The 23,265-nt window shown below is 34.3% G+C and overlaps 3 protein-coding genes across 3 annotated transcripts in view; all 3 read right to left on the reverse strand.

The window, feature by feature from the left end:
* The window catches only part of pfdn1 (prefoldin subunit 1), a 38,185-nt gene extending 36,147 nt beyond the window's left edge, over positions 1-2,038 (reverse strand). The window contains exons 1-3 of the mRNA XM_056446318.1: positions 1,967-2,038; positions 271-437; positions 105-189 (exon numbers count right to left, since the gene is read on the reverse strand). Of these exons, the coding sequence (XP_056302293.1) occupies positions 105-189; positions 271-437; positions 1,967-1,999 (285 nt within the window). The 5' untranslated portion in view covers positions 2,000-2,038. The remainder of the gene's footprint in view (positions 1-104; positions 190-270; positions 438-1,966) is intronic.
* Positions 2,039-3,048: 1,010 nt separating this feature from the next.
* On the reverse strand, positions 3,049-11,162 carry hbegfb (heparin-binding EGF-like growth factor b). The gene is made up of 6 exons (XM_056446289.1): positions 10,938-11,162; positions 10,126-10,320; positions 7,996-8,182; positions 6,820-6,975; positions 6,639-6,722; positions 3,049-3,892 (listed from the first exon to the last, which is right to left on the reverse strand). The coding sequence occupies exons 1-5, from the start codon at positions 11,005-11,007 to the stop codon at positions 6,647-6,649; spliced, it is 684 nt and encodes a 227-aa protein (XP_056302264.1). The 5' UTR covers positions 11,008-11,162; the 3' UTR covers positions 3,049-3,892; positions 6,639-6,646.
* A 668-nt stretch (positions 11,163-11,830) lies between these two features.
* hnrnph1l (heterogeneous nuclear ribonucleoprotein H1, like) lies at positions 11,831-22,486 on the reverse strand. Its single transcript, XM_056446003.1, has 11 exons — positions 22,378-22,486; positions 21,882-21,992; positions 21,629-21,784; positions 19,803-19,946; positions 19,219-19,357; positions 16,806-16,987; positions 16,604-16,713; positions 16,375-16,510; positions 13,360-13,443; positions 13,105-13,203; positions 11,831-12,406 (listed from the first exon to the last, which is right to left on the reverse strand). The coding sequence occupies exons 2-11, from the start codon at positions 21,964-21,966 to the stop codon at positions 12,318-12,320; spliced, it is 1,224 nt and encodes a 407-aa protein (XP_056301978.1). The 5' UTR covers positions 21,967-21,992; positions 22,378-22,486; the 3' UTR covers positions 11,831-12,317.
* Between the last annotated feature and the right edge of the window lie 779 nt (positions 22,487-23,265).

Consider the following 23,265-nt stretch of genomic DNA (forward strand, 5'->3'; position numbering starts at 1 on the left):
TTAAAAATTGGGTGACCTATCCTTTGCATTTTGATTTGCAGTTCTTTGTCGGACATGTAGATTTATTACATGCACACTATATTTGTTTTTTGCTCCTAACTTACCTCAAGCTCTTTTATCTTGTCATCTGCCGTCTTCTGCTTTTCCAAAAGCTGATTAGCGATCTCACCTTTTGACTGCAAAATAAACCTGGATAAAGGAAGGAAGAGGAGGTCAAAACATCAGAGAGAGTAAAGGGTCCAGATTTGACACTTCCAGAATTATACATACATCCGTCCTGCTCCCTCAAACATCCGAGTGCTTTCAGGAAGTGATGTAATCTCTCCATGCGTGAGGTTTGCGTGCTTCTTCACACGACTCAGCTGTTCGATCTGCAGGTCTGCCAGCTTCACCTTCTGCTGGGTGTCAACCATTTTAGCTTGCAGCTCTGCAAAAGCCTGCATAGATGCCAAGATTGAGGTTCTGAGTAAAAGGAAATCTGCTGTGATGTGATCTAAATTACATATATACAATATACAATAAAATTTGATTTTTTTTCCTTTGAATTTGCATAAAATAACAAAATAGGGCCATGCATGTTTATATTCTGTTTTAGAAAACACATTGCTTCAGATGAGCTTAAAAAATCTAAATTTGGCAGGAATTACCTTGATTTTTAATCACAACAAATTTAGTTTTCTGAATGAAATACAGAGTTTCTGCAGGTTTCACAAAGTAAAATTTAAGACTTAAGACATTTTTAAGAATATCCGTTTGAAAATATTTTCACCTGCCATATAAAAAATGATAAAAATTTATTACATTTAATAATTCAATAATAATAATTTTGTTTGAATACTTTTTGATCAATTTTCAAAAATATTGATTCACAAACACTATGACCCTTAGCAAGAATAGAACAAAACATAGCTGGCAATTACTTCAGTCTACAATAATAATAATTTAATAATACAAAACACAGGTCAGGTCAGTATCCTCAGCAGTAAATAAATGGAGAACTTTTAAGCAAATGTAGTAATTAAATGCAAAGGAAAGTAATTAAATGCTCTTTTTAAATAAAAAGTTAAAAGTTTTATTGAGATTGGGATTGTTGGATATTGTATAGGTGTTAATGCCCAGATTGGGTTGTTATAGATGAACAAAGGAAAATTAAGACCTGTCAAAAAAAGATTTAAGACCTACAACACATTTCAGTACATTTAAGACTTTTTAAGGCCTAAAATTGGATTTTTAAGATTTAAGACATTTTAACACTTAAGACCCCGCGGATACCCTGGAAAAATACAGAAACATTTTCTAAATAACAATCTTTATATATATATAATTTGTAAATGTGAATTATGTAAAAATTATGTTTGCATAAAATACTAATTATACATAAATATAAATATATTTTTTATAATCTATAAATGTGCATATAAAATATACATTGATATATGCATAACTATATATTTTGTAAATACAAACTATTATTTTGCATGTGACTAGCTACGATAAAACATTTGACAGCTCTTTTTGACAGCAGCATAATATTTTAACCAAACTAATATATAATACAGCAAATCCAGACAAACTGGGCATCTCCTATAGCATATTTAAACACATTACATGTTATATTGTTTTATTTATATATAACGTAGATAGGAATGAGCAAAAACTAAACAATATGAGCCATGTTGAAAGCTTCTTATAACATGTAATGATGTATTAATAGATTGCTGTGTTTCCATATTAATGTCAACAAGATTTACACTAGTGAATTATAAATATGATGCTGTATATCTTTACAACAAACAATACACATTAAAAGGCTTCTCATGCACCTACGTTACAGATCGCGTTGCTTATACAATTTCGTACCTTTTTCTGCTCCACCAAAGCTTAATAACATTTATTCAGTATTTTATCATAACAAAGTAATAAACCCGTTTGGTTTCTGGATATATAACCAAAAACCACCCTTTACCTTCTTCAACTCGAGGTCTACGGGGGCCGCCATGATGCTGAGTGGAAGAAGTGACTGCGCATGTGCGAAACAAAGAGCTTGTTGCAAAACCCAGTGAGCGGTCTACCTAGACAGCATTTTCAAAGTCGAAAAGGCAGGCGATGCACAATAATTCTTCTCTATATAGGTAGCACTGTAGGTTTGTAGACACAATAAGTTTGAGCAGCAGAAATGACAGCGTATAATAAAGGTGCCAGTGTTAATGTGAACATGATACAAAAGTAGTGCCACACATCTTCTGAAGCTTACTCTTATTTAAGACTCTTACTCTTATACTTTGCTATTTTAGTGTCTATCGTGTGCTACATGTAGAATGTTTCAACCCAGTGCAACATTGCTCAAGAAAATAAAAATGTAATTACTATTAACATGTTGTTTTGTGCTGTAAAGTTGAGTATATTCTACATTTTGGCTCCTGGTGATATTTTGTTTTGTTTCCTCAGGAGACAAATGATGGTAAACCAACTTGGGCCTTAAATCTTCATACTGAACAAGATAAGTATATCAGATGTAGCAATAATAACACTATTTGAATAACTTCACACAGTGAGTGTTAAAACCATACAACATACGTATATCTGCATATCTATATTTCACAAATTAAAATTGACAGTTTGATTATTAGTTGTGTGGCTCAGTAGTTAGCACTGTCGCCTCACAGCAAGAAGGTCGCTGGTTCGAGTCCCGGCTGTGTCAGTTGGCATTTCTGTGTGGAGTTTGTATGTTCTCCCTGTGTTCGTGTGGATTTCCCCCTCAGTCCAAAGACATGTGATATAGGTGAATTGAATACACTAAATTGGTAGTCTATGTGTGTGAATGAGTGTGTATGGATGGTTCCCAGTAGGGGTTGCAGCTGGAAGGGCATCTGCTGTGTAAAACATATGCTGGATAAGTTGGCAAGTCATTCCGTTGTGGCGACCCCAGATAAATAAAGGGACTAAGCCGAAGGAAAATGAAAAAATGAATGAATGCCAATAATGAATCTTTCCCAGGTTTTCACCATAAATACTAGAACAAAAATAAGAGACACTTAGCAAGTCACAATAGTTTATTAAACAGCAGAAATTGTTTACCATTGCTTGAAATTAGTACATGAAATCATGTTATTTATACTAAACGCATAAAACAAACACTCTAATAAACATATTCCATTTTATTTCACTTAATTTAAGCTACACTTTCTCAGTAATACATATAAAAAAAGACTTAAGCCTTGCGTCTGACATTCCTGCAGAGTACATTTATTTGATTGCATACGCAAATGTTCAATTCACAGTTTAGCTAAAATATTATTCAAACCGTACTGTCCTCCGAATGTGATTGTAAAGTTTGTGATGCAACTTCAGTCCTATTAGAACATTATTTGATTGTATTCATCGATAATAAATACCTATACAATAAAAACACATTTACAAAACTCGCAGTGCATTCAGTACACACAATTGTTACATATCAAAATAAATAACAAATACATTATAAATAAATAATTACAAGTGCTTTGTGGCGTTTTTGACAGTACTACAGATTCAGACTGATGGGAGAAACCAGAAACTCAGCTTTTCAACATAAATAAATAAGCAACGAACAAAACAAAAGCAACTTTGATTGAAGTCGCGATACATTCATCGTTTTCAGTCCTGTCTGTGTGATCTCCATGACAGTACTGTACATGTACTGCACACGGGGCAGTGTTTAAAGCATCTTTCATGCCAGTTTAGACAGACACCAATACTGCAGGACATCAGGGGTGCACAACAAATATGAAGGAGGTGCAAAAACTGTAGAGAAGTAATTATTACCACTAGGAATAATGTAGAAACCATGCCCTTGATGAGATGTATAGTGCTGTCTATCCATGGGTCACATGACCTTGTGGCTTTCTTTATCCTGGAAAACATTCATTTAAAAATATATAAATAAATATTTGCAAATTTCATTTATTTTAAAAAGCAAGATATACTATGAAAGTAAATAAAAACTACTGAAACATATTTAAAAACGAATTAAAACTCACTATATACACACAACACATAGACATGCATACATGAATACTTATATTTGAAGAATTCAGATGCAAAAACCTCTAAATGCCAGCTGAAATTTCTTTCAAAAACAAGCATTTTTCTCCACTTATATTTATGTTCAGTTTTTTTTACTTTACCTGCAATGAAAATACCCTATTCACCAACAAACACTTAAAATTACTGAACCTACACACAAGAGTCTGAGAAAAATGCAGAAAAAGTTTAGAAGAAAATTTTGGATGGCATTTAGAGGTTTTTGCATCTGAACTCTTCATTTGTACAAATTATATTTGCTAAGGAAATATCTATAGTTAATATTATAGTTTTACATTACTGTAAAAATTAATAAATGATTATGTAGTCTTTTTAATCTAAAAACACATTTGAATCTACAATATACTAAAAAAAGACAATAATTACTATCTATCTATCTATCTATCTATCTATCTATCTATCTATCTATCTATCTATCTATCTATCTATCTATCTATCTATCTATCTATCTATCTATCTATCTATCTATCTATCTATCTATCTGTCTGTCTGTCTGTCTGTCTGTCTGTCTGTCTGTCTGTCTGTCTGTCTGTCTGTCTGTCTGTCAGCCTATACACACAAATACAGCTGAAGTCAGAATAATTAGCCCCCCTGAATTATTAGCCCCCCTGTTTATTTTATTTCCTCAATTTCTGTTTAACGGAGAGAAGATTTTTTTGACACATTTCTAATCATAATAGTATTAATAACTCATTTTTAATAACTGATTTATTTATCTTTGTCATGATGACAGTTAATAATATTTGATATTTTTCAAGACACAAGTTTTCAGCTTAAAGGGCAATTTAAAGGCTTAACTAGGTTAATTAGGTTAACCAGACAGGTAAGGGTAATTAGGAAAGTTATCGTATAACGATGGTTTGTTCTGTAGACTATCGAAAAAATATATAGCTGAAAGGGGATAATAATTTTGACCTTAAAATGTTTTTTAAAAAATGTAAAACTGCTTTTATTCTAGACTAAATAAAACAAATAAGACTTTCTCCAGAAGAAAGAATATTATCAGACATACTGTGAAAATTTCCTTGCTCTGTTAAACATCATTTGGGAAATATTTAAAAAAAAAAAAAAATTCAAAGGGTGTTTAATAATTCTGATTTCAACTGTATATATTATAACTAGTGTTGGGGAAAGTTACTTTTGAAAGTAATGCATTACAATATTGAGTTACTTCCAAAAAAGTAACTAATTGCATTACTTAGTTACTTTTTATAGTAAGTAATGTGTTATGCTACTTTTGCAATACTCTTTTGACTTGGCTGAGGCTTGATATCTTATAGAACTTGAAAGTAGAATAGAGGAGTAAACTAGAGGACCACTGCACACTGAACACTGTATAACCTTCATTTACTTTACAATTACATTTACATTTAGTCATTTAGCAGAGGCTTTTATCCAAAGCGACTTACAAATGAGGACAAGGAAGCAATTTACACAACTATAAGAGCAGCAGTGAACAAGTGCTATAGACAAGTTTCAGGTGTGTAGAGTCTAAGCAGCAAAGCATTAGTAAAAAATTTTTTTGATTTTTTTTTTTTTTTGAGAGAGAGAGAGAGAGAGAGAGAGAGAGAGAGAGAGAGAGAGAGAGAGAGGGCACAGTTAGTGGTATAGCCAGAGAGGCAGTTGCAGATTAGGAAGGAAAGTGGAGACTAAACAGTTGCGTTTTTAGTCGTTTCTTGAAGACAGCAAGTGACTCTGCCGTTCTGATGTAGTTAGGGAGTTCATTCCACCAACTGGGCAGATTGAATGTGAGAGTTCGGGAAAGTGATTTTTTCCCTCTACTTAAAAAAACACATTAAAAAATCTTCGGGGAACTTCCTGGCACCAGAGCTATACATGTCATATATACAGATTAATGAAAGTTTAAATCAATGTGTTTGCTACTTTTGTATTTTTTATCTTATTAGTAAAGTAAAATCACTGTCCATTCAGATAATCCTCTTGTCCTTTTCTTCCATGTGTTCAAAATAATGAGAATATTTCCATAGCAAAAATGTCAGGCTTTGCCATCTTTATTTCTTTCTATTTCTGCATTCTCCCATTGTGTGCGGGATTTAACCTGACTATGTTCATTTTAAAATCAGCAATGTATTTTTTTTAAAGCTATTTAATTAAACTAACAAGTTACTTGCATTACGTTTTTTAAAAAGCAACTCAAATATTATTACTTAATTTTTTTAAGTATTGTGCTACTTTACTCGCTACTTAGAAAAGAAATATTATTACGTAACTCGTGTTGCTTGTAATGCATTACCCCAAAATAAATCAGTTGTTAGAAATGAATTATTAAAACTATTATGTTTAGAAATGTGTTGAAAAAAATCTTCTCACCGTTAAACAGAAATTGGGAAAAAAAATAAACGGGGGGGCTAATAATTCTGACTTCAACTGTATATATATATATATATATATATATATATATATATATATATATATATATATATATATATATATATATATATATATATAAATACATTTTTTAAAGTAAATTTGTGCGTGCATGTGAAAACAAATTAATAACAGACAAATCTGGGAGTTCACAGAGAACTATTTACCTTTGTTATCACTGTTTTACTGACGTTGCCTCGAGTTTGACCTTTTCTTCGCTTTCTACATCAGCGTCATCTTTTTTGTGGTACCTGTCAGAAAAGCATGCAGAATATCTAAGGAATTCTGTAAATCAATAACGGGTTAATGATTAAGAATGCTGCACAATGCTGACTGACAGTAACTGACCTTAATGCCAGCAGAATAGCGATGACTGCGAGACACATGAGGGACAGAACCACTGCTATGACCGCCAGCGCTGTGGTTCGGCTGTAACGCTGCTCCTCCTTCCCCACCGGCAGGATGAATACGTGACATCTCTCCCCAGAGTATCCTCCATGACATCTGGATGAGAAGCCATTTAGAGGGTCAAAATCACAGCCATATCATATCAAGAGAGAGAGGTAATATTCCTAGATAACATTCTTTTCCTATCCGATTATTAAAGTAGTAATGTATGAAATGCTGTTACAAAATCATGGTGTTCGTCAGTCTTTAGACTTGCTGCATCACAAACTATAATTTAGATATAAATATTGCAATGATGATTTTTGAAAAGTATTTTATCACACTGTGAGTGTATAATAATGCCATTTGTTTGCTTTTGGCATCTGATAGTGTTTGGACCTAGAAACTGTGATGCATGACACCAGACTTAAAGGGATAGTCCACCCCAAAATTTAAAATAACACATCATTTACTCTCCCTCATGTGTTTTAAAACCTTTAACACAAATGAATATATTTTGAAGAATGCTGGTACCCAATGATTTCCATAGTAGGAAAAAAAATACTATGGAAGTCAATGGGTGCCACCTACCAACATTCTTCAAAATATCCTTTTTTGTGCGAGAAAGAAACTCAGACTGGTTTTAAACAAGTGAAGGATATCAGCAAATGAATGAATTTTCATTTTTGGGTGAATTATCCTTTTAAGAAGCGGATTAAAGCAAGAAATCTGTTATCTTTTATCCTTTTTTATCTGTAAATTTAATATATTTACCCTCAATTATTCACCATTTTAGACAAAAGTGTCAATAAACCTAAACTAAGACAAAATCATCTAGACAAAATTGTAATCATCATTCACTCACCCTAATTGGTTCCAAACCTTTATGTGTTTTTTTTATTCGCTTGAACACAAAAGGAAGACATTTTAAAGAATGTTGGAAACCATTGACATTTATAGTAGAAAAAAATACAATGGAAGTCAATGGTTACCTGTTTCCAACATTCTTTAAAATATCTCCTTTTGTGCTTAACGGAAGAAAGAAACTCAGACAGGTTTTGGAACGACTTAAGGGAAGTAAACGATGACTGAATTGTTATTTTTTTAACTAAGACAATGGAACTGCATGAAACTCACACACAAGAATGAGTGCGTAAATCCCGCAGATAATGACACACTCCATGAATACAGAAATCTTTGTATTCCTCCTCGCAGGGGTTCTTCTTCTTCCCCCTGCCTTTCCCTTTGCCCTTCCTTTTTCTTTTTTTTGTCTTCTCAGTAGTGGGCATCGCAGACGGATGTTTGGGTTTGGTGGAAAATGCCACTGTTGAGCAAGAGTGATGTCAGTCCATGATGATCTAATATAGTACAATTGTCCAACACTAAACTATTCACTGGTTTAGCTGTGAAATGCATGAATGTACATTTTAGAGCTGCACAACTTATTTAAAGTCAATTAAAGTGATAAAAGGCTGTGCCTTCAATTCATTGTTTCTACATAATGACACTGGAAAAAGACAGTGAATAGCAAATGTTTATTAAGCCTTTGACAAATACGATCAACCCAGAAGTTTTGTTTATTTTATTTGTTTATTATGTTTATTATTTTTTTGTGCCACAAACATTCAAATTATCAAAAAAGTTTTTTTTTATTAAAGGACTATAGTTTATTGTTTGAATATAAACATCAAAATAGAGTTAATAATGTTTTAAAAGTAACAATTACATTCATACGCCAGAAGGTGGCGACAAGTAACATAAAAAGTATCTGTCAATGCACCAAGAGCTGCATCCTAAATTGCGCAATTACTAGCTGAAAAGTTACTACATTTGAATTTGAATTTACTTCACGACCATTGCAATTCATACACACTTCATCCACCATTTCGTCAATAACACATGAACTACCCATGTCAGTTGTGTCACTTCACTTCCATTTATAAATAAATCCTTATGAGATAAAGTAAAGTGTCAATTTAATGTGCATTTCGGAATCTAACTAGAAGAAGTAGGTCATCCGGTTACTTCCCACCTACTAATTTTCAAATAGTATAGTTACATCTAAAATAGCACATACTACTCATGTAGGTAATATAATTTGATTTTAACGTACTTCACAACCGTTAGAAAAGAACCTTCTAAATAGTATGAATGTGGGTAGTATGAATGGAATTCGGACGTACTTCATTTACCATGTTGTCGTTATCACATGACCTACCCATGTCAGTTGCGGCGCTTCACTCCCATTCATAAATTCTTTCGCATGGCGTCATGAGTGTACAATATTCATTGATGCGCACTACAGAATCTTGCATGAAGTAGTAGGTTATCTGGGTACGTCTCGTCTACTGTTTTTCACAAACTATATGGTAGGGAAGTATGTGGTTTAGGATGCAGTTAAGGTGTGTTTGAAATTGCAGACTACCTGACTGAATTTTAACTGACTTGACATTAAATTGTATATTCTATAGCAGTGTTTCTCAACCATGTTTCTGGAGGACCACCAACACTGCATGTTTTGGTTGTCTCCTTTGTCTATCACACCCATTACAGGTCGTTCAGTCTCTGCTAATGAGCTTATTATATGAATCTGGTGTGTTTGGTTTAGGAGACATGGTAAATGTGCAGAGCCGGTGGTCCTCCAGGAAGGTGGTTGAGAAACACTGTTCTATATGGTATGAACATGGGTAATATGAAAAAAATGTAATTTATTATGTTAATTTATTATAGTAATTTATTATTTACAATTATGTAAATTGATTATCATATGAACTACCAGCATCAGTTGTATCCAGTCACTTCCATTCATAAATCCACTCCTGTGGCCTTATGGGGTGGGTGCCTAAAATGAATCTGGACATAATGATCAGCTCACATACTGTTTATCGTGCACTGTATAGTAGGGAGGTGTGATTTTGGACACAGTTATTAGTGAGAGACTAAATTATTCAATCCAGAACGATATTCTCAATTAAATTCTGTTATCCAGAACCGTGCAGCTCTAGTACATTTGCAATACTAAAATAGTAAGGAATTGTAAAAATTATGGGTTATCTTTTTTAAAACTAATGCCATTCAGCTAACATTTAATGAAATGCTTCCAACATCTACATTGCTTTCACCAATTTTTTTTTTTTTTTGTTGTTGTTGTTCCTAAAATGTGTTGCACTGAATCTGTTATTTAAATTCATAAGATTTTAGCATTGAGCATTAAAAATGTTTTTTAAGCCAATCTTAAAGTGACTTGCTAATGAGAAGCAAATTTACCTCTTGGCAGGTTCAGCTCATAATCCCCTTCATAATCTTCTTCATAGTCATCATCACCTACACTGGTCCCATTGTCCGCCTGGAGCCCTGTTATGTTTGTTTTCTCTGAGGTGTGAAACAGGTTGACCTCTGTTGTCCTGGGTTTTCCACTCTCAAACCTGTCCACAGAGGCGCCACTGCACACCTTGAGTAACACTGGAGCACAAGGCACTTTTTTCACACATCTATAATAACACATATTTATTCTGTCTTCATATATATATATATATATATATATATATATATATATATATATATATATATATATATATAGTTTATATATATATAGTTTTTATATATCTACATATATACACACTGACTGATAATTTCGCTCAAATAAAAGTGCAGGGTGGTTTCAATCCAAGTTGGAGCAATTTACGCACAAAACCAAGTCAACATAAAATTCTAAATAATATATATATATATATATTAAGAAAGATATAAAAAACAAAGTGTTTGTTCATATTTTAAACCAAAGTTGGGTTTAAACAACAAAACATTTGTCATTGTACAGTAGCAGTTTGTAAAGCTGATGGTGATTGTAGATACGTGAATAAAAAAAAGTGTATAAATTGATCTGTGAAAAGTTATTATAATAACCTCGTAGAAAAAGCGTGTTACGGTTGAAGAACAAAAATATATATATTTTAGAGCTAACGTTAAATAGTTATCTTATTTTACTCAACACCAAGTTGACCAAAGTCCCACACACGGAGCAGGTCCATGAGCATGTTTGGTAAAATCTGGTATAAAAGCCTTGTTTAAACACTTACCGAGACAATGGACGAGAAATATAATTCGCAATGTATCCATCTTCCTTTTCTTTGGTATAATCCAAGACATTTTAAAAGCAGTAGTCGGTCTGACTGAACCTCGCTGCCTCCAGCGCCGTCCGCGCGATCTGATCTGGACGCGCTAATGCGCGTGCTGGAGACTGTGTCAAAAGTCTCGTGCGGCGAGCAGGACACACGAACGCGCGCCGGTTATATACACTGGCCAGTTTTTTTTCTACAGACTACGGCACCGTCACACACTTCCGCTTTATGAATTGCTTGGTGCCACACCTCTATCAGCAAAGCAAATCAAATTTTCCACACCGATTCTTAATTTTACAAGTCAATACTTTTGAGGGGGTTAGTAGTGTCACTGTCTGGTGTTTATTATCGGGTTAATTATAAATTAATTTTACGCTAGTTTAACTATAACATTGGTTTGAGGCAGTATTCATTTACTTTTTTGTCAAAATAAAGCTTTTGAAACATTACATTCATAAATTGTAAGCTTAAGAAAAATAAATTGTTAAAGAACTTAAAAATTCACGTACCAAATTAAAACGGTCTATTGATTGCATCGAAATAATGCATTTAAAAAAACTATTTTAAGACCCAGAAATAGATCATTATTAGCAGTTATTTTAATACAAAATGTGCCAGTAAAACGTTTTGACCACCCTTAGTGGGATCTCTGGCACCACCTTGTGCACAAAAGATAATCTGACAATCCTAATGTACATGCAGATTCTGTTTATAGTCTAAAGCTGCCTTTATTAATATTTTTTTATGTTGCTAAAACATACTAATCTGGTTAGCCTTTGGCTCCGTTTTACCATTGTTTTGACCTGTTTGACAAAAAGAGGAAAAAAAAAAAAAAAAGCCTTGAGCATGAATTAGAGACAATACCTTTGTGAATGTTTATTAACCACACATACGAGAAATCAAAGACAGACCAAAAGAGGGGGACTGTGGCATCTACAATAATGAAAAATTAAAATATGCATTCGTGAAGTAGCTTGGACAAGAAAAAAAATAAACATTTTCCAGTTCACTTTTTTAAAAATAAGGTTGACAAAGTTCTTTTCGCATTATAAAAAGTGGAGTTGCAGCTCCTCATGCCATGCAAGGCCGATGTGCTACAGTCTCTGAAGTGATCGATACGCCTGGAGGATATTTACAAGCATTAATAACGGGGCCTTCTGACCCTTAAACTCAGGAATTGCAGGAAATAACACTGATTCCAACGCTGAAATTCAGAGTACAGGTGGGCAAAGTGTGAATCGGATTCTCCCCGTATTCCTCGTTGCGACAGAACAAAACCCAGACGGCCTCAGCAGAATCAAGACGACCCTAAACTTAAGAATACTCCTTCAGGGGCATCTACATGCCCCAGCCTCCTCCCATGCCATTCATGCCCACCGAGCCACGGCTGCCACCGTAATAGCTGTTGCTCATCCCACCCTGGCTATCTGTTGACAGAATAAATACATCATATTAAAAATTTGCAATAAACATTATTGTATTCTCTTTCAGTTTGCTACTCAAAATTTTTAGGATCAATCTTTTAACATTTTCCATTGACCTTTCATCCAATATCCTTAAGAAGCTCTGTCTAACTTGTTACTTTAAATCAAAGGTGTCCAGTTTATTAGAAAATTAAAACAACAAGTAATAAATAAATGTATTTTGTACATTTATTTCAGTCATTCATCATCCACAGCTTGTCATTTCATTAGAGAAATGATATCTATCTGAAATATGCACTATTTTAGCATTTACAGTCATTATTTTACTTAACCGGTTAATAATTTCTTAATTATTTGATGTATAATGCCTGTCATGACAAGATTTGAAAGCTACTATACAAAGTGGAAACGCATACATACATACATACACACACACACACATATATATACACATACACAGAAGCAAAAAACGAGATATATAGATATATATATATATATATATATATATATATATATATATATATATATATATATATATATATATATATATATATATATATAAATAAAATACAAATTTAAAAAAAAAGTCAAGCGTTAACTGAGGTATGCGTCATTTCCAGTGTAGCATTACACTGCTTAACTGCATTACACTATTTAAAACTGTAACTGCTGTTTAAAACAGTACAAAAGTTAAAACGCACTGTAGTCATTGTAGCCTCCCATGCTGGACTGGCTGCTGTATCCTCCAGTGTATCCTCCACCCATCTGTTGTCCTCCGTGCCCATAAGATGACTGATTTCCTAGAAACATGAAAATGTGTTTTTTCTTTTAAAAGTGATATTTTAGCCTGATGTCAGCTGCTTCAGTATTGACTGACAACAACTATGAACAGATCATTGTTGACGCACGGCATCAAATTGCCCTTAGTAGCGAGAGTAGTTAAATGCTTAACTTACCCATTCCTCCCATCATCTGCCCTCCATAGCCCCCATTACTTCCCCCTGCTGTTGAGTTTAGGAACAACTCAACATATCTGTGTTCTGAAAAGGAAAAGAGGGAAACAAATTATTTAGAAAAAGCAGTTTGTACATTGTATTTTTTTTTTAGATTCTTTAACCATTCCAGAGGTGGTGAAAACACTAACCACTTGTTATCTAAACATCTAAATCATGTAATTACTAGCAGGAGTGGGGCTGAAATTAACTAAATTCTTGTTTCATTGCTAACATAAGAGAGCTAGATCATTTGAGTAAATAAAAAAATCATTAAGTAATTAATGCATTCTGAACTGTAAACACATGCTACTAAAGTAGAGATTTCTGTCTCAGTACATGAAGGAAAAAAAATCATTACTACATATTGAATCTTCAGATGCAAAAAGAGGAGGTTCCAAGATGGTGGCTTGAAGGAAGGCTGTGTTTAGTTAAACGGTAGTGTCACGTTGTCATTTTATTTCAAAACTTTCAGTAGAAGTTACACTTTTACACGCTCAGACTTGGCATTCTACATTATGAGCATAGATGACTACTATGAGGCAATCAGAAAATGTACTACATACAAAAATGCAGTTTACCAGCTGTGAAGTGGCTGACGAACATCCTGATGCTCTTACACGAGCTCATCCACGAACCCATTGTTGGAGGGGGTTGTGGAGATTACAGCTAATATCTCTAAACGCATAGATGATAAAATGGACCCGATATCAAAGATACTGCAAATGCACCGCGCTCGTTGCATTAGAGCTGCACGATTAATCAAAAAAAGATCTCAATTCGACCCCCTAGGATTTCTATTTCTATTTAGGGCCCCCTATTTCTAAGATTCTGCCAATCATGTTTTAAGGTTCTGGAGAGAAGCAAAGGTGGCCGCACAAGTCTCCACATTGTTTTATATACGTAGCTCAGCAACATAGACACCTCCAAATGGTGTTGAAAAAGTCACATACTGTATTTAAGGTATAATTCACCCAAAAATGTAATTTCTGTCTTCATGTAATGGATACTTTTGCTGCGTGACTTGAGCTAACCGTAAGCTGTTACCACAAAGAAGGCGGGCTCGCACCTGTGAATTAAGTCTACTTTAGTGAACAGAACCGGCATAGGCTGTGAATAACAGGTAAAAGTTGTAACTAATGCCGAGTTCAGACTGCATGATTTTCAAAGTAGCCGTGTCACGGATGTTTTCACATTGCTTGACAATCTGGGTTAGCGTTCTGTCGGTGCTGTGTTTACACTAGGATGGATAAGTGACAGGAGAGTTCACACTGCATGACTTTAAAATAGGAAGAATCGCCGACAACTGTCCAAACCACGTCTCACAACCAAACAAACATGAGATGTGACATGGAAACAACGCAAGGTCATGTAATATATCTTTCGTTATTAACTACATAATGGAAAAAGAAAACCAATAAACTTGTGTTGCTCACCTGGCTTTTGAAGAGAATTAACTGTCTCTCCTCAACTTTTTTTTTACCTTTCGACCTGACTATGATATGGATCAGGTGACACGTCAAACAGACACGCTGCTCCTGTCAAATTTACACAAGTTTTTTCCTTCATTTCTGGGGTCCAAACAAACTAAAAACGAGCGCTTTTATATATGCGGACACATTTAAATAATCATATCGCATTTTAGAGTTATGATTGCGACAGGCATTTAATGTTTTTCTTTCAAAGCAAACACAGAGTGTTGTGCATGAGAATAAATGTGTAACAGTATCAGTATAACTACTCTAGCCTATATAACGTTGAATATAATGCACGAGGGAATCTGATAATGACAAATGTTTTGATCTTACCATTAGAAATAAACGGTCTAATAATGTTGTCAATGACAGATTGCAAGCATGTCTCTCAAACATAAAGATTCAACATCAGAATTATGAATAGTTGTTTTCTGATGTCATCATTTTACTGTGCATTTATGACCAGGAGTCCACCATTTAAAGTGTATTCAAAATTGAGCATTTTAACCAACAGTGGACCTACACTTAATATTATTATTATTGTTGTTGTTTTTTTAACTATACGTTTAAGAAATAACAATAATAATAGCCTACTCACAATAATCTTTATTTTACATCTATAGAATCGTAAGAAAATTGTAAACTTGATTAAGCAAAAAAAAAAAAAAAAAAAAAAAAAAAAAAAAAAAAATTTTTTAGCCAGAATTGTGCAGCTCTAACAAGCATAACAAAAGGATTGCAGAAGCAGAAACCAGGATCTATAAGATGGAGGACGAAGTCTGGAGAAACTTGTGAATGAAAGGGCAGACGGTCTCAATAACAGGGGCGGGCCGAAGAATATCCGAATTGTTCAGATGCAAAAAGATAAAGAACGTGCTATAGGGATTATTATCGGTTTTGAGCTGAAAGTGAAAAATAAGGCCTACAATTACAATTGCCATTATGATTATATAACAATTAAACTGTGTTAAAAAGAGCTGTTTAGTTCAGTACTCAACTCCTGTTTTGAATATAATAGTTATTTGGATGTCAGTTAAAAAAAAAAATATATATATATATATATATATATATATATATATATATATATATATATATATATATATATATATATATATATAAAAAAAAAAATGTAAAATAATATTGTTTATAAATAATGTTTATTCTAAAATATTTCCTGTCCAATATCTTTTGACCCTTTCAATTCCAAATAAAATTTGTTATTACTTGGGTAATACTTTATTTTGATGGTCCATTTGTTGAATTTAAGTTACATTGCATACATGCCATCTAATTCTCATTAGATTATAAGGTGCTTAACCCTGTTCCTGGAGATCTACCTTCCTGCAGAATTTAGCTCCAACCCTAATCAAGCACAACTAAAACAACTTGAAGCAGCACTTGATAATTAAAATCAGGTGTGTTTGATCAAGGTTGCAGCTGAAACCTGCAGGAAGGTAGATCTCCAGGGTTGGGGACCCCTGATTTAGGCAATCCCCTAACTTACGCATGTTGGCCTTGTCCTTTGACATTGCAGCCACTGCATCTTCATGTGTCGCAAACTCAACGTCAGCCTCACCGGTCACCCGTCCATCTGGACCGATCTCAATGTGCACACGCACCGGGTTCAGAGGAGAGAAAAACTGTATAGGAAAAAAATAAATAAATTAAAAAAAATTCACAATAAATAATTTACCACACACAAAAATACAGCCTATCAAACAGCAGCCACTTACATTGTAGATATCGGGTTCGGTGGCCCGGTAAGGGAGTCCTCTCATATGAACACAATGACCTGTGGTACTCTGAAAATTACCACCATCACCGTAACGCCCATCTGACACTCCTATTCAAACCAAACACATCTGTTATTTCAAGTAAAGCACAGATTAAAAGGAGAATTATCAAAAAATAAAAAAATAAAAAATCAGTTCAAACCTCCACCATATCCTCCACGGCGCATCCGGTCGAAGGATCCCCCACGACTCATGCCATTGTAGCCCCTCCCTCCTCCGCTGGGCCGGTCATAAGGCCCAGGTCTCTGCATTCCCATGCCTTTACGTGGAGGCTCATAATGGGTCCGCACTTCAGCTCGGCTGCTCTTAAAGATCTCAATATACCTACAATCGTACAGATGAGCATTAAGGTGCAATGCAAGAACCCGAAACACACTCCTGTTCAGATGTAAAATGGACAGCAAAGAACACAGGTAAACCTTTACCTGCGCTACATGTACAATATCCATGCATTTCAGAGTTCAATAAAGTATTCCTGATACCATGTAATCTACTAAATTATGCAGCTTGACTTAAAATATAGAAATAGTACCGTATATTGTGGCACGTTATATATTGTCTGAAAAATGCTTTAAATTTATGTTCCAAAACAGATTATATTATGCACTTAACATTTTATATTTGTTTAAGTTTCACTTTTAGCATTAAAAAATTAAGTTTATAGTGAAAACAGCGTTTTCAAAAACCAAAAGTTGCAAAAAAAAAAATGCAGACCTACAAGCGACTGGTTATTGTTGCATTTATTTTTGCTGTTTAATTGGCTGCCAAATTGATGTAGAAGTAAATTATCAGACAAAATGTATCGCAATATTTCATGTACTGATCAGCCCCAACTAAAATAGGTTTGTTTTATTTAAAAGCCAACAGTAACCCATTTTTTCCAAATACAACTATAAAATTACACCCAGTTTAACTTAGTTAATATTTTCAGTACCTAAGAATATAAGAATTTTACGGAGACCTGGAAGGGACATGATGGTGGGAGGGGGAACGGGAAGAAAAAAAAAACAGTGATAAGAAGATACATATTTTTTTACACGTTTTTGCGTTCTCTCTCAAAACTGTTGCTTGACAAACTTCATACATGTCAACCCTCCCGTTTTTGCTGGGATTCTACCATATTTTACCATTCTGTCCCACTATCATGCCATCATTAAGTATTTTCCCATATTTTTCATCTTGAAAGCACAATGAAATTAATATAAAAATGTCTGCATTCACATTCTTTCCATTAAAGCTGTGCATTGATCATCGCCCTTAATATGCAACCTCTGAATCAGTGAATGCATGTACAAGCGGTGACTGGCAGGCACACTGTGTATGATAAACTGATCCCAGATCAGCTTCTGTACACGCCATTTAAAGTGACACCTCTGTTATCAAACAAGTGAAGAGCAGCAAATGAATTCCTCATTTTATTGTGTTTGATAAGAGGTCACTGTAAGAATGCACAGATATAGAAAGAAAGCTTTAAATTACTGAAGTAACTGTTTGTGCTCATTTACGAGAAAATTAGTTGTTTAGAATAAAACACACATGACGGACATGTTCATATGTTATTAAGTGTATTTGTCTGCTTAAACACACACCCGAACCCCAAAGTGTCCTGCATTTAGGCCCTCTTTAAATGGCTTGTACAGAAGCTGATCTGGGATCAGTTTATCATACGAAGCACGTCCGTCAGTTAGTGCTTATACATGCATTCACTGATTCAGAGTTTGAAAGTGAATGCAGACATTTTTATAATAATTTCAACGTGCTTTCCAGATGAAAAAATATGGGAAAATACTTGATAGGATGATAGTGGGATAGAATGGTAAAATACTGGAGAATCCCGGTGAAAACACAAGGGCTGACATGTATGAAGTAAACAGGAAGTGTTTGTCAAAACATATTTGTGAGAACACAAAAACTTAAAAAAAAATAATAAAATTTATATTTATATATATATATATATATATATATATATATATATATATATATATATATATATATATATATATATATATATATATATATATATATATATATATATATATATATATATATATATATATATATATCTCTTCCCATCACTTTTTTTTTCTCACCAATTTTTTTTCTTCCACCCATCTTTTCCCCACCATACGTCCCTTCCGGGTCTCCGTAGAATTGAAAGCCTTTAAAAGATAACATTAAGTATTTCTGTGTCATCCATGCATTGATCTCTATTGCTTATTTTGCATAACAGTAAATGAAGACCCATTACATAATCCAGTCTAAAATGATATTCAAAGTGGCTGCTGCAAAGCACTCTTTTACATTTGCTTAGGATTAGAAAAATCCCACGCTGCACCATTGCTACGCGCTAAATATGCATTCAGCCCTTTTGAATCCAGACTTTTTTTTTTCAACATCTCACAAATATACACATAAGAAAAACAAACAGTAGAAATCCATCAAGGCCCTGGGAGCCCTCTGGTAAAGACGTGTGCGTGTCCAAGTTCATGTTGCATACCACTTTGAATGTTTACCACATGAAAAACAGCTTAACCATCCAACCAATCCATCCCCACCTGTGCCCTATTCTTTCCTTGTGTTTCTTTAGAGCCTTTTCAGCTATATCCTGTGAAGCAAACTGCACGAAGGCCTCCCCCGTACTCCTCCCCTGGAAGTCCACCGGCAATGTTATCCCATTTGGCACGATTTCCAACCCTTCAACCCAAGGACAGATAACCCCAACGGGGACATATTAAATAAATCACATGCCCATTTACAAAGTGTGCTTTGTTCTTTTCTTGAATGAAAATAAGTAGTTAAAACAAATCAAAAAAGCAGCATATTTCAATGAATCCTACTGGGAGAGTTGCACCACTTGGGAATATGGCCTACAAAGTGGGCAAGCATTCCACTAACTTTGCTTACACTTGATGATGATAAAGTGGCCATCCCAAGAGTTGGTAGGTAGCTAAGAAAGGAACATTCCTAATGTAGCAAAGTAATTTGAAGGAACAATGCTGGATTAATGAACCAATGTGCCAAATTGTAATCTAGCAACCATGGGAATGGCCAAATTCACCTCAATGAGGACTACGCTTGGCCTTTATTACTTCTCCAGATGACTATGTGAAGGGTTACAGGAAGGAATTTGGAAATATACCTGAAAAAAACTGCACAATCTCTTCCTTGCTACATCCAAAAGGAAGACCGCGCAGTCTGACCAGCCCATCTCCCTCAGTCTCTGGACAGTTCGGACCAGTGTGCTTCAAAACCCAGTCCATTTCCACATTGTTTGATTTGAAAACTAAGAAGAACAGGGAGCAATATTAAAAGAGGTAAAATAATTGGATTAAATAATCTCCAATGGTCACAACATTTGTTTGTTTAAAGGTATTAATATTGTGAACTTTACATTTTAAAAGTACAAGTGTTTTATATGTAATTTTAATTCTTTCTCTTCATGTTAGAATTTGTTCTCTTTAATAATTTTTTTCTCATCAAAAATAATTAATGTCTTATATCTGCTATGATTTCTACCCATTAAAATTACATTGCGTAACAGTCGTTTACATACCAAAAACAAGCATATTTAAGACAGGAATCATTTGAAAGCAAATTTTTTGAAAATATTTAAGGATGACAGAGCATCACAATAATACTAATTAAGTCTTATAACTTGTCTCATATAGTTGTAAAGTCTTATAAGCAGTATCCTTCAAACAGTAAGCGTTACCCATTTGCTAAAAACATTTCAATCATCTAAAAATATAATTTAGTATGATATTAATACTAAAGTAAAATCTTGTCTCATATAGTTGTAAAGTCTTATAAGCAGTATCCTTCAAACAGTAAGCGTTACCCATTTGCTAAAAACATTTCAATCACTTAAAAATATAATTTAGTATGATCACTTTAAATGTATATATACAAAGAGAGAGAGAGAGAGAAAGAGAGAGATAAAATAGTACCGATTGGAATAAGCCATCTCTTTATTTTTACACAGGAATGTTACACAGAAGTAACATGACTTCGCCAATACTTAGACATTTTCACAAAAGCTATTTGAAACTTTAAAAGTAGAAATGTAACATTTTGCTCTGCAATGCTTTCGTCACATGTGAAATGTTTTACTTTATTTAAAGGTACAATTCTATTAACAAACTATTAAGAGTCTCAGCTCAATAATTACTAATTTGCTGGTTATTAATAGGTTGTAAGGCAGTAGCTGGGTTTAGGTATTGGGTAAAACTACAGATGCAGAATAAGCTCATACTATACAAGTTCTAATAAACAGCCAATATCTTCATAATTAGCAGGTAACAAGCTCATTAATGGGAATTATTGTTTACCAAAATATATTTTGCTAATTTACATTAATGTAAACCCAAATGTGGGTGAGCATCATTAATCCAGTGTCACATAACCTTTCAATTTTAATTATTTAAAAAAAAAAAATTTATTCTTGCATGAAACAACATTTTGTTTATTTTTGTTCATATTAAATCAAAATTATCCCAAAGCCAGGGGGTTTATAAAAACCTCTGAAATTCATACCTTTTACTAGCCATGGGAAAATAACCATTTACAAGGTATACCATGGTTTGGAAAAGGAAAGGTTTAAATACCAGCAAAATTTTCTGCTAAACCATTCCTAGGGTATGTATACGAATTTAACGTTTTTAGGACAACAGTACCTCCAGCAGGAAAGATCTCCAAAGATGCTGTTTTAAATCTTAAATCTGTGTTTTTGACTAATGAAGACAGCAGAAGTCAATGATTAATTTAAATTATTCAGCCTGACATGTTCACTGCTCCAAAATATTTTAAATGTCTCTTAGAATAAAATACACTGGCATTTTAGGCAAAAAGCATTTGTTTTAACCCAGACATTTAAAAATGATATATTTTATAGCATTAATCACAATACCGTGATATTTTTATCCAAGGTTATCATACCGTCAGAATCGTATACCTGCCCATGCCTACCTTCTACATATCTATGTCCCATTGACTCTCTGTCTTTCTTGACCGCAATCTTCAGGTCGTCCTCTGACTCCAGCTCCACAAAAGCTTCTCCACTTGGTCTGCCTTCTCGTGTGTATGTGAAGTGGATGGCTGATCCATTGCTGGAAATTTTACAGCCTAAAAAACAAAAGTGAAAGAAAAAAGTGGTTTCGTTAACCTTTAAGCACAATTACCCGGATCAGAATTACCACACGCGCAGAGTCCACATTGTTACCTGAAAAAAACCTGGACACCTCTTCTGTAGAGCAAGACCAAGGCAGACCCCGGACACGAACGACAAATCCTTCATCGTCGGCCATGATAACACAATCAATCTGTTTTCAAGCTTAAAAGAGAGAGAGATTATTGAACAACGGCGCTGATCCAGGAAACAATCTCGTCGATGACTGAGAGTCACGTGGACTATTTATTGCCTTTATGTAACTACGTGCTTTATCTGGCTCAAGATAAGTTTTAAATGCATCATTAAAATAGATGACTATTATTGTTTATAATGTAACAAAACATCATCTGTAATCATCATCTGTGTCTCTCTTATGGAGGCAGATCAACGGCTAGTGCGGAAACAAAGAGCGCACGGAGGCCTCCTCAGGCCGGCGGCTTCACAACAAACACTCCGTTGACGTAGCCGGGAAATAAACATATAGATCATTTGTTAAACCGTACATAGTGACTATGATTCGTTAGAAAATAAATAATGAAAACTATACCTTGGTTTAACAAGTATTTTCGCTTCTCGGCGTGATCACGTTTGAACGTTTCTCTGCTTCTCATTCAGCGCAGACTCATGACCACTTCCGCCGAGAGTCCACGCCCACTTCCGTGTTGGGATTTAACGCGTTGCTTCTGAAATTAAAACTGGGATTTATATTGTATAAATAACAAAGTAAAAAAAGTTACATTTAAAGTTTTACATTGTATATATCGAAAGAGGTTTTAGAAAGATTTAATTTGGATACTGATTATTTCTGTGGTTGTATTTGCATGTAAAAGTAATCTATTGTTCATATGTTTAGTGATTGTATATACGCGAGGATTTTCTGGGTGGATGTGGAAAATGTTCTTAGAAAGAAAACAAATATTGTATTCAAGTAAAAATTTTGATTTGCATTTATTATGCCAATTCATGCAAAAAATGCCTTCCTAGTACAAGGTTTTATTATTTTGGGAAAGTTTCATATACATAAAACGGGCTGAATCAAAACCATTCATTTTCTTTTCGGCTTAATCCCTTTATTACTCTGGGGTTGCCACAGTGGAATGAACCACCAACTTACCCAGCATATGTTTTACGCAGCAGATGCCCTTCCAGCTGCAACCCATCACTGGGAAACATTCATACATACTAATACACTACTGACAATTTAGCCTACCCAATTCACCTATACCACATGTCTTTGGCCTTGTGGGGGAAACCGGAGCACCTAGAAGAAACCCACACCAACACGGGGAGAACAAGCAAACTCCACACAGAAATGCCAACTGACCCAGACAAGGCTCGAACCAGCGACCTTGCTGTGAGGCGAACGTGCTACCTACCCACTGTGCCACCACGGTACCCTATAATTTGTATATTGTATATTACTGTATAATTCTGT

This window comes from Danio aesculapii, chromosome 21, assembly GCF_903798145.1.
Source record: "Danio aesculapii chromosome 21, fDanAes4.1, whole genome shotgun sequence".
Taxonomy (NCBI): Eukaryota; Metazoa; Chordata; class Actinopteri; order Cypriniformes; family Danionidae; genus Danio; species Danio aesculapii.